General features: G+C 39.7%; 1 protein-coding gene across 3 annotated transcripts in view; it reads left to right on the forward strand.

Annotated features, from left to right (window-relative positions):
* Positions 1-12,866, forward strand: part of SUCLG2 (succinate-CoA ligase GDP-forming subunit beta) — a 378,288-nt gene that overhangs the window by 118,443 nt on the left and 246,979 nt on the right. For all 3 annotated transcript variants that reach the window (XM_054504644.2, XM_045861999.3, XM_064593921.1), the window contains exons 3-4: positions 8,380-8,479; positions 9,528-9,618. In XM_054504644.2, coding sequence (XP_054360619.1) covers positions 8,380-8,479; positions 9,528-9,618 — 191 coding nt within the window. The remainder of the gene's footprint in view (positions 1-8,379; positions 8,480-9,527; positions 9,619-12,866) is intronic.

The raw sequence follows: 12,866 nt of genomic DNA on the forward strand, positions 1-12,866 counted from the left end.
TGCCCTGCAAAGGGAAAAGCTGTGTCATTGGGCTCAGCTACTCTCCTTGAGCACTCGTGGGAAGCTGAAAGATCTTCCTTGATTGTGGCAAGGGAGAAGCCTAGAGGAAACGGGTGGTACTGTGACCATCGGTGGCAGAATGGTAGCCGATGCAGAGTCCAGGAAGTAGCATATGGTACCTCTCACCAAATGGAGGGCCACGTAGAGGAATTGACATACCAAGACAAAGTAGGGAAAAGACAAGATTTCCAATCAAGAACGTGGGAGATCTCAGAATCCTAGTAATATTTCTGTGAAAGAGAAAGAAACATCTTTAAATATGGGTGCAGCTGATGGTCAGATGAACACTTTCTGAGCAGGAGCCCAGTAGGCAGCAGAACCGCAGTGAGACCCCCCTCCCTGCCCTGGGAAGAGCTGCACGGGTGCACACAGCAGGAGTCTATAAAGTTTAGAGACTCGAAGCAGGGTTGTGCCCCTGAGATAAAACCGCTCAGTCACAGGCTGGGTGAGCACAGAGTACAGATGGAAAACAGGGAGAGAGAGTGATTGACTGCTTTTCCCTGAGGCCACACTGAAGAGTGGGGGGTGCAAGCTTTCAGCTCGGGGGCTGGAGATGGGGTCACCACCATTTTCATCCCCCCCACGGGCTCCAGAGCCACTTACACTGAACCCAGCCTCGGGCAGGGGGGCTGCAATTCTGCCTGGGCAAAGACACTTGAGAATCAGCGCAACAGGCCCCTCCCCCAGAAGACCAGCAGGAACATCCTGCCAAGACCGAATTTACTAATTACACAGAACTGCAAAAGTCCAGTGCTGGGGGAAAATAGTATATAGAATTCATAAACAATTAAAAATGTTTTTTTCCTTTCAGCTAATTTCTTATTTTAAAAAAACTTTTTAAAGTCTTTCTTAATTTTCATTTTTACATTTACATTATATATATATATATATATATATTTTCATTTTTGGCTTGATTTTATTTTTGTATATATATAAGTTTTTCTTTCTTTACAATTTTGGGATCTAGTTTCTTCTAACAAACAGACCAAAATACACCCAGGGTCTACTGTATTGCTCTGTTCTGTTCACTTGTTTGATTATATTCTCTTTTTTTTCTTTTTCTTTTTCTTTTTTCCAGTTTCTGATCTCTTCTGATTTGATTAGTATAAATTTTTCTGGGGTCATTGTTGCTATTTTTGTGTTTTGTTCTCTTGTTCATTTATTCTTCTCTGGACAGAATGACAAGACAGACAAACTCACCCCAAAAAAGAGAACAAGAGGCAGACCTCACTGCCAGGGACCTAATCAGTACGAATATAAATAATATGTCGGGACTTGAATTGAGAATAATGATTATAAAGATACTAGCTGAGCTTGAAAAAAGCATGAAGACACTAGAGAATCCCTTTCTGAAGAAACAAAAGAACTAAAATCTAATCAGGTTGAAATCAAAAAGGCTATTAATGAGATGCAATAAAAATGGAGGTTCTAACTGCTAAGATAAATGAGGCAGAAGAGAGAATCAGTGATATAGAAGATAAAATGATGGAGAATAAATAAACTAGGGAAACAGAGATAAACAACTACTGGATCACAGGGGAGAATTTGAGAGATAAGTGATACCATAAAGCGGGAAAAGAAAAATTGGGGTCCCAGAGGAAGAGGAAAGAGAGGTGCAGAAGGTATATTTGAGCCAATTGTAGCTGAGAACTCCCCTAATCTTGGGAAGGAAATAGGCATTCAAGTCTAGGAGACATAGAAAACCCCCACTCAAAATCAATAAAAATAGGTCAACAGCTAGACATATAATAGGCTTGCAAATTTCAAAGACAAGGAGAAAATCCTGAAAGCTGCTCAGGACAAGAGGTCTTTAACCTACAGATGTAGAAACATAAGGCTGGCATCAGACCTATCCACTGAGACCTGGCAGGCCAGAAGGAACTGGCATGGTATATTCAGGGTGCTAAATGAGAAAAATATGCAGCCAAGAATACTTTATCCAGCAAGCTGTCATTCAGAATAGGAGAGTTAAAGAGCTTCCAGGACAACCAGAAACTAAAAGAATTTGTGATCACTAAACCATACCTGCAAGAAATAGTAAAGGAGATCCTTTAAGTGAAGACAGAGCCCAAAAGTAACATAGACCGGAAAGGAACAGAGACAATATATAGAAACAGTGACTTTACAGGTTAATACAATGGCACTAAATTCATATCTTTCAATAGTTACTCTGAATGTAAATGGGCTAAATGCTCCAATCAAAAGACACAGGTTATCAGATTGGATAGAAAAACAAGACCCATTGATATGATGTCTACAAGAGACTCATTTTATTTTTTTAAAGATTTTTATTTATTTATTTATTTGAGACAGAGAGAGAGACTGCACAGAGGGAGAGGGAGAAGCAGACTCCGCACTGAGCAGAGAGCCCGATGCAAGGTTTAATCCCAGGACCCCGAGATCATGACCTGAGCTGAAGGCAGATGCTTAACCGACTGAACCACCCAGGCACCCCCTCTAAAATAAATTTTAAAAATCTTAAAAAAAGAAATATATCTTTTAATAGACAAAATGTAAGATTGTTTTATTAGTCTTAAACTATAGAAAAAGTAAGATATTACAAGTGAATTGAGCCTTTCTGAGGTAATTTTAGTCTAGCTTTAAATATTTTATCACCAATGAAATCTGTATTAATGGTTATGAAAGCAATAACATCAGTGACATAATCAGATAAGTAGGCTAGTTTATCATTACAGATTTTAATGAGAGCTATAATTTGGTAATGCATATGCAATATTTTTTTAAGTATGGCAATATGAAAAAAATGATTTTTCAAACTTTAGGAATTTTTATAGGAACTAAAATTAAAATTATTCCCTTAAAAGCAAAAAGTGTGTTGTCTTATGATGATATTATTACTTACTTTATAATCAATAAACTGTTCCAAGTGGCATTATTGTGCCCCTACACTCTCCAGATGAAGGAATTACTTTAGATAATGTAGAATTAATTGACTACTATATTCAATAGGAACTTTAAGATTTAAAACTTATATAAAAGCAGGGAGCCTGGGTGGCTCAGTCATTAAGCATCTGCCTTTGGCTCAGGTCATGATCCCATTGTCCTGGGATCGAGACCCGCATTGGGCTCCCTGCTCGGCGGGAAGCCTGCTTCTCCCTCTCCCTCTGCCCCTGCTTGTGTTCCCTCTCTTGCTGTGTCTCTCTCTGTCAAATAAATAAATAAAATCTAAAAAAAAAAAAAAAAAAACTTATATAAAAGCTTTATCAGTGAAGGATTTCTTAATGTAAAATAATGTCTCCCTGGGGCGCCTGGGTGGCTCAGTTGGTTAAGCATCTGACTCTTGGCTTCAACTCAGGTCAGGATCTCAGGGTTGTGAGATCGAGCTCCGCATGGGGTCCCATGATGGGCACGGAGCCTGTTTAAGATCGCTCTCTTTCCTCCCTCTTCCTCTGCCACTCCCCCCACCCCACTTTCTCTCTCTTTCTCAAAAAAAAACAAAAACAAAAACAAAAAACAACAACAACAAAAACACTAAAATAATGTCTCCCTGAGCAACTTCCTATTTGTATCACAAAACCCTTGTTCTAGTAGAGATGGTCCTAGTTCCATCTTTTATTTTAAAAATGACTGTTTCAGATACGTGCGATTTAAATCTTTGATAGGTAGCAGTCTGGTGGGAAGCTAAGTATCTTTAATCCTAATTCAATCAAAGGATGTGACCAATGGTGAAATAGTTTATTCTGATGTCTTGTGTGTTTGAAATTCTCTGTTCCAGTGTTGGGCGAGCCTATGTCAGACATGTTGAAAGTTAAAATAATTGTTTTAGTCTCAGGGATGCCACTGAGCATATGGAAAGAGTCGTTGCAATATTATCTAATTCCCAGTGACCTCGTTACAACAAGAGGAAATAGGACTCCATCTACAGGAGATATTACAATAATCAAAGATAGGTAATTCTCCAATTTTAAGTTTGGGTTCTTGGATCATCATGAAATCACAGATGTTAACTCATTTTCTTTGGGAAATTAGCACTTAGGCCTCTAACTTATCACCCTATAATTCCTCTTTTTGTAATATCTTCGACTCTTCTTGCCTCACCCTCCCCTTCTTGCCTCACCCCCCCCCTTGCCTTCCAGTAATAGGTCAATCTGAAATACATTGTCACTTTCTCAATTAAGAATCCCATCAGGAGTATTAAGGAGGGCACGTTCTGCATGGAGCACTGGGTGTTCTATGCAAACAATGAATCATGGAACACTACATCAAAAACTAATGAGGTAATGTATGGTGATTAACATAACATAATTAAAAAAAAATCCCATCAAACCTCCTGAAAGGTGATCACCATGCTGGAAATTATGCCATGCAATTGTGCTGAAAACTGGATATTCCAATTTGCTCTGGCGGTGAACCATGGAATCCATAGTTCCCCAACAACTCCAGTGTTATTGATTCAAAATAGATGATCACCTTTGTAGCCTCCATCTCTACAGCGCTGCATTTGCATTTAGGAAACTATTATATTTTTGAAGAGAGCAATATTGAATTCACTAAACTGTTTTAAAAAGATAGTTACAAATAACATTCTTATCGATACACCTGATAAACATTTTCAGACATTTGCTAGGTCCTTTTGCATTATGGTTCTGAACTGTTTCATGTAAACATTATTTTGCATAAATATATTTTCAGGATGCTGTGAACTAGTTTTACAAAACTTGTCTGATTAAAACATTTCTTATTTATTCTCTTTAGGTTATGCTTTCCTTAATGAATTTATTTTTTTTTCCTTTTAGATTTAATAATGCTTCCAAGAATGTTTATTATCCAGCCTGGGACTATTGGGGAACTATAAAAATTGGTATAAAACTGTGTTATTGTAATTAGAATGACACTTGTGGTAAGGAATGAGAGGAGAACATTTGAGAAAGCATTATTTTAATATGGCTAATAGAGTCAAACAAGAAGACCACAGCGTGGGTTTTTTTAGGCTTCCTAAATGGCTACAAATATTATTCTAATAAGTGATATGGTAGTTGAGAATCTTATGTACTGATAAACTTATCAAATATGTTGCTTACAATACTTCTCCTAAAATATATATAAATTACAGTATAACTGGTTCCCATCTAACTGAGTGGAATCCTAGTCGTGAGCACTGTTCATTATCAGAAACTCACCAGAAAAGGAACAAAATAAAGTAAATGCACTGCACATTAAGGCTGCTGCATATAAGAGTAGTAGTTAAGGGCAAGGAATTTAGAGTTATACATACCTAGGTTTTACTAACTTGGAGTCCAGTAATATGGTTATCAGATGTAAGTGCAGTGTATTTCTATACAAAATCTATTAGAGTAGGTGTTTTTTTCTCCCCTCTATCTCTTTTTTTAGCTTGTTATCCTAAAGTATGGTTAAATCATCTTATGTTAGACAAAAATTGGATTTTGTGTCTGGGATATCCTTTTGTAATTTTGTTTGGAAATAGGGAGGTAATGTGAAAAACAAAAAACCACCCAGAAATTTGTGTATTTGGAGAAATCAGATCTTTAAAATGGAAACAGGGACATTGTGTGGAATCAACTTGATTAATACTGAATGAAAAGACTAGATACTGTTCAGCAGGATTTGGCCACTTAATTTTCAGCCCTTTGAGTAAATAATTGAATTAATTTACTTCATGTGAGTTTCAGGCAAGATGAGAAAAACTTGCTTTTCTTTGGGCTATTGACATACTACACTGATTTAGCACTTGAGATCTAACAAGAAGAGATGATTTTAGTGGACTTATTTTTGGCCTGGGGTGTAAGTTGCAGGAGATGTACCTAGATTGGATACAGTCTTTTCCTTTGTCTTTGCCACTTGTCCCAGTATGGATGCACAGTCCCCAAGTGGCTGTTCAGTCTACCAGTTTGGTGGCATGGTGTCCTTTGACGCATGGTCAAATGGTGACACATGTAATCGACAACACTTCATTGAGGCTACAACTGTTTCTCTGTCTTGATAGTTCATGCCTAAGGCTGATTCAATTAAGCCTGTGTAGTGCCAATTAACAATGCCCAATTAGGTATTCTGTCTTGCTTTCAAGTTTTGCTGCTGGAAAGCTCGTTGAGAAACACATCTCTTTCTTCTGGATGACAAGCTTATGAAAATTGATAATGGCAATGGAATGCTGGTTATCCTTTTTAAAGAATTTGAAGTGATCACAATTAAAAATTTGAGTAGACGGCAAAAAGTATTTTTTCTACGTGATGTCTTCAAAAGAGAAATAAGAAATGTCTTCCTATATGCCATTTTTTTGGTTAATTGCTGAAAATAATTAGTGATGATAGCTATCATGTTTTGACTTCTTTTAAATGTGCCAGGCATTGAGATAAGCACTTTACCTACTGTTTTTCATTTATTCCTCACATCATCCTGACACTGTAGATTACTTCATTATAACCACGTTACAGACAGGCTTTTACTTTTACCTTTCTGAGCCTCATTCTCTTCTTGTCTACGAAGAAAGTGATGGGCAGAGGTTGGAGATTTTATGTCTGTTTAACTCCACAGTCCTTGCTCTTAACTCCACATGTCCTTACATGCAATGGCCTAACTACGAAATAAATTTGTTCTACTTGGTTTCTTTCCTCATGTGTTTCTAATAATGAGTTGTCATCATAGCTTGTTCTTTGCCCAGTTAGACTTGAGCCAGTTTATCATAAGACATGGGTTTGACTGATGTTATGATGGTTCATATATATGGCAGCAGCAAGAGTTGAAGGGTATCAAGGGCAGCAAAGAAGGAGCTCTGTTTGCTTCTGAGAGAAGGTGAACCCTAGTTTCCTGAGTGTAAGCAAATAGGAGAAAAGAAGACCAACCAGTAAAGGCAGTGAACCCTAATAATCTGACTATATCAGCTGGAGTGACTGTCTTACCCAGTGCTGTCATAATGTTGAATCTTTCTGTAGCTCCCTGTTGCCTTCATGATAAAACCCTCGGTGGCTCCTTCTCTTGGAACCTTTGCGTGCTTGCCTTGAGTAACAAGAACAGTGATAGAGATAGCTGACATAGCCAACACTTATGGAGCCTTCACCGTACAGGAATGGTGGCAGACACCAGCAAACTTGTTATTATTAATATTATTATTTACCCATATCTGCCCAAGTGGCAATGATCCTTTTGATTCTTTACAATATAGAAAAGTAATAAAATGAATTAATTGATTGTGGCAGTAGTCTTTCATTAATCTTAGGAGTTTTCAGGCTCTTGGGATAAAGTATTCACATGTATGTATGATTTAATTCTCAAAATCCCATCATTTTTTCACAATTGAGTAAATTGAGTCTCAGAAACATTAAGTAACCAGCCAGGTGTCAACAGCGGGGTAAGGGATGGAGGCCTGATTGAAACCTGGTCTGCAGATTCTGAACCTGGTGTTAAACCAGAAAACTCTTAGAGCCTCATAGAAGATTGACTTAGTTTTTTGAATTTAGACAAAGATGAACGACCAAGAGAGGATGCCAGTTGTGACCAGAAGAAATGTACTATTTGGTTTATGAAACCTGTTTGAAGGCTGCACGTTTTTTCTCTTATTTTTCTTTTGGTGGTTGGGGGCGGGGGGCAGCGCTCCTGTTTGCTGAAGACCTCATTTCTGTCACTGGGCTGTTTCACACATGTAGCTTTTGAGCTAGGCCCACGAAGATACTTGAGTTTATGAGTCAGGTCTCAAAGGTCAAAAGCAGACACTTCCCCCGTTCCTTGAGTGTGTTGAGAAATGAAAATTCCACCACCACTTTCCCCTAGGATGTTCTCTTACTCTGCCAACATTTCAGAAATATTGCTTGCTTTCAATTTTAATCCACTTCCTCCTCCCTTATCCAGTCCCACCAATATCTAGAACATCCACTCAGAAATCTGTTGGTTTCCAAGAATACAGTTATTAACCACTCCTTTTGCATCTCTCCCATGTACTCCAGCCTTCCCTTTGACATCTCAGCTAGTAGTTAGCTCTTCTGACTGGCAGATTGGTGCCTCTGCCACATGGGAGTGTCATTACACAGTAAAATTAATACCTCCGGCCTGGATTTATTTAGCATCTTCTGACACTCAAAAGAACAAGGGAACACATGCCTTGCTTTCTCTTGGGATGGTTGAGTATTAGGTTAAACTGGTAGGAAATATTTTAATGTCCTTGATAAAGACTTTGTATTTAGATGCCCTGATTTTTTTTGAAGTTCTTTATGCCTTTATTTTCAAAATTAGTTTAAGAGAGCTTTTACTGCTTTTGGGAGGTATATGCTTTTCCACATTGCTTGTTGCTAAAAAAAAAAAAAAAAAAATTAAAATCCACTACCCATTCTGAATTTTCTTTTTCAGATGCAAAAGAATTTGTTTTAAAAGCCCAGATCTTAGCTGGAGGAAGAGGAAAAGGTGTCTTCAGTAGCGGTTTGAAGGGAGGTGTACATTTAACAAAAGAGTAAGTCTGGAGATCTTAATTCTGTGTCTTTGGGCTAAACAGTTATGGAAGATCTTGCTCATGATTGCAGGAAGCACCGAGAACAAGATGATCGGGATGGGGTGGAAGCAGGAGGTAGCAAATAAAGGAAATGAATTATAGGTAGAGAGCTCTACAGTGCCCCAATGTTCTTTATCTCATAAGAGGATTTTTTCTTCACTAATTGGTGAAAACCCGACACTCCTTCTGTCCTAGACAATCAGTGATCCATCATAAATGTTGAAAATGATAACATAAATTAAATGCTGCCTCCATATTGTCACTTCCCTGTTTCAGAACCTGCAGTGGCTCCCAGTACCAGTGGCTTCAGTTGTCCCTCCTGTCTGATAGTATGAGCCTTTGGGTATCAGGGCCCAGCACTGCCCGTTTTCCTCTTCTCTTCTGTCACATACCTTTTCATTATGTACTTTGAATCTTACCCTCTCCCTTGTGCCCCTCAGTGGACAATACTTCTCACATTGCCCAAGTCAGGTCTTTGTTATTCAGCTCATATCTAAATCTGTTACGCATTTCAGCAGTGTCTTTCTACTATGATGGTAACTTATTTTGGGGAGAGAGAATAGCAGAGGGAAGCAAGAATCTTCCTTCCTTTCCCTCCCCTCTCTTCCCTTCCCCTTTCCCCCTCCCTTCCCCTCCCTTCTCTTCACTTCCCCTTGCCTAACTCTCCCCTCCCGCCTCCCCTCCCCTCCCCTCCCCCCTTCCCTCCCCTCCCATTCCCTTCCCTTCCCTTCTCCTCCTTCCTTCCTCCTCCCTCCCTCCCTCCCTCCCTTCCTCCCTCCCTCCCTCCCTCCCTCCCTCCGTCATATGTATTTTGTTCTCAATGAGCCTCTGGTACAGGGCTAGGCACCTAGTAACATGAGCAAAAAACCCTGTGGACTCGCTGAGGGTGGAGCTGGACTTGTGCAGTGCGGACATGAGGATGTAGCATGCAGTCTGCTTTAAAATAATTTTCAGCATAGACATTGATTTTTTTTTTTTCCTTCTCTCTCTCTCTCTCTCTCTCTCTCAGCCCTCAAGTCGTGGGACAGCTGGCTAAACAGATGATTGGGTATAATCTAGCCACAAAACAAACTCCAAAAGAAGGTGTAAAAGTTAACAAGGTAATACAAATGCTTCGGGTCATTTTCTGTGTATGTGTTAGAAAGAAGAGAAAATCCTATTTTAGTTTTGACAATCTGATGAAGCAATACACTTTGGTGATACGCCATTTTGTTTTTTAAACCTCATATGATCTGTTTAGGTTGTGGTATGACTTTGAGGAGAAATCAGAAGTGTTCTGTAATAGTACAAGTGTCTATTATCATTAGCATTTAGTAAAAGTAGGTGTGGGTGAGTGATCGAATCAACGGGTTTCCCTTTCAGAACACAGGCACATGCTGTTTGAAGCTGGAAGGGGCTTCATATAACAGCTCTTATTCCTCTGTGTGGGACATTCTGTGCTCCTCCACAACGCCACCCTCATCCTGTGAATCAGAATTACCCACCATGATTGTTTTTCTAAGTGTCCCTATACCTTACTTGGAGGTTAATACCATTTAAAGCCACTTATCACTACACGTATTGTGTATGAGTGGTCTCTTAGGGTTCCCAAGTTCTCTAGGATGCACGTCATGCACACACGCAGAACAGAAAGCCGCAAGTAAAGTGGCCTGCCTCAGTCATAAAATCGTGGGTGGTGGAGCCAAGGCCAGAACCTAACCCTGCTCCTGTCAGTCTGTCCACCTTATATGCCCTCCTCCTGCGCAGAGGTCGCCACAGCTGGCTACCTGATTTGCAGGACCCAGTACAAAAACAAATTCAGGGCACTTTGTTCAAATTTCAAGTCAGCTCCAGCAAAACATTACACCAAAAGACCAAGATGGGGACCCTTCTGAACATTGGCCCCTCTGTGATGACAAGGTCCTACACCCCAGCCCTGGCAAGCACAGATGGTTAGAGGACCCCGTCATAACAGTGAATGGGGGCCCAGCCTTTTGGGAAGCAGCTATCTGCTTGGTTGACACAGCATCACAGATGATGGTCTCCACCAGTATGCCATGTGTGGGGGAACCTGATGCAGTATATTCTGTTTTTAATTTTTCAGAGTGAGTTGTGTGGAAAATTTTTGACATGACCAAAAAAAAAAAAAAAAATTGCCATTTGGTTCTTAGTGTGCATGACAGGGGCTCTCTTGGGCCTCTCTTGGTCTGGAAGAAGGAGATGGAATTACTGGTGGTCATTAGCTCCTTCATTCTGAGAACACAGAGCTTTTCTAAACGTCAAGATAGCACACCGACGAAACTGGTTATGCTGATTTCCCTTTCCCACCTCTTCTCAGATGTAGGAACTACTAAAAACTCAAAAGTGTTTTGTTTTGACTTTTGTTTGTCCCAACACAGTACTTTTATTTGCCTTTTAAATCTGGTTATGAGCCTTTTCCTGTGTTAAGTTCCTCAAAATTGGTCCACAGAGCACATGATTAGTATTTTTGTTTGTAGGAATTCGTTGTTTTATATGGCTATGTGAGTTTTTAGATTAGAGTTTGTGATGCTTTTTAAAAGTACCTAAAGTACCTAAGCAGATTTGCGCTGCATGGTAATGCATAAAATTATTTTGTAGATAGGTTTCTGAAAGGCTGGAGATAAGTGCATGCTTGTACATTGAGTCATTGCCAGGAAATGACTAGAATGATTTACTTTTAAGTAATGTGTTGGTTTTTTTTCTTTTGATTGTAAAAGTGATTCACATGTGTAAAAAATTCCAATCCTACAGAAATATAAAAATTTGAAAGTAAAAATTCCTTGGCTTCTCACCCCCCCTGAAATAATGCCATGTATTATTTCTGTCCTTTCTCTGTGTAAAATTTGTTACCACATTCCTTTTTTTTTTTAAGATTTTATTTATTTACTTGTCAGAGAGAGAGAGAGCAACCACAAGCAGGGGCAGCGGCAGGCAGAGGGAGAAGCAGGCTCTGGCCTGAGCAGGGAGCCCAATGCAGGGCTCAATCCCAGGACCCTGGGATCCTGACCTGAGCCGAAAGCAGACAACTTAATTGACTGAGCCACCCAGGCGCCCTATGTATGTCACCACATTCCTATAACAATAACATTGTATGAGACTTTAAGGAACATGCTTTTTTTTTTTTTTACTTATGAAATCTTGGGTAGCAGTCAGAAGTTCCCCCCCCATCCCCGTTATAGAAACTTTATAAGATTATTTGAGAAGTTGTTTAAACACCTAGTACATTGTACACATTGGATTTTTTTTTTCTAAGTCTGTGCCAAGACACTTCCAATGTTCCCTAGGATAATAATAATAGGGAGGTGAGACTGTGCTACTCATCATGTTCTTCATGATTCAGTACCAGTGAAGGTTATTACTCTACAACGAGAGAAGTTGAGGAACCCAGTATACTTTTAAAGATTTTATTTGACAGAGAGAGAAAGAGTGAGAAAGGCAACACAAGCAGGGCGAGTGGGAGAGGGAGAAGCAGGCTTCCTGTGGAGCAGGGAACCTGATTCGGGACTCAATCCCAGGACCCTGAGATCATGACCTGAGCTGAAGGCAGATGCTTAATGACTGAGCCACCCAGGCGCCCCCCAAGTATACTTTTAATGTTTCCTAATCATGGTCCTGTTACAAATAGTTTGTATGCTGGTACTTGTCCACAGATCACAGTTTCAATAGCATGATATTAAAAACAAAAACAAACTGGGCGCCTGGGTGGTTCAGTTAGTTAAGTGACTGCCTTCGGCTCAGGTCGTGATCCTGGAGTCCTGGGATCGAGTCCCACATCGGGCTCCCTGCTCAGCGGGAGGTCTGCTTCTCCCTCTGACCCTCTTCCCTCTCATGCTCTCTGTCTCTCATTCTCTCTCTCTCAAATAAATAAATAAAATCTTTAAAAAAACAACAACAACAAAAAACAAACCAACCAGTTCAGTGGTCCAGTAGTTCCCAAAAGCTTCCCATCCTGGAGGACTCCACAGAAAGTTGTGTTGATGATACCGTTTGTGTCAGTCACAGATGAAGTCATATTTTTTAAATATATCAACTGAGGTCCTTGTAGGGTGAGTGTGCATGCAATCCATTTAGACTCTGTAACAATGCCTAAAATATTCTGATTTCCTGGGCCATATGGAGGGCATGGTAATGTCAAAAAACTGATCTTGAAATAAAATATCTTGAGTTATCCATTGACAATCATCATTTTCCCGGGAGTGTTTTCTTAGAGGGTGGTACATTATTTCTACGAAGCGGGAGCCTTTGGAGACAGCAGCTGGTCTTTACAAATAGAGATTTGATGGAATGCAGAGCACATCTGTCAACATTTTAGAAGATTAAGAATAGGACTCTTGAATGACATCCTAAG

Source organism: Mirounga angustirostris, unplaced genomic scaffold (genome assembly GCF_029215605.1).
Source record: "Mirounga angustirostris isolate CCGP_5_RB_7025 unplaced genomic scaffold, mMirAng1.0.hap1 SCAF_1, whole genome shotgun sequence".
Taxonomy (NCBI): Eukaryota; Metazoa; Chordata; class Mammalia; order Carnivora; family Phocidae; genus Mirounga; species Mirounga angustirostris.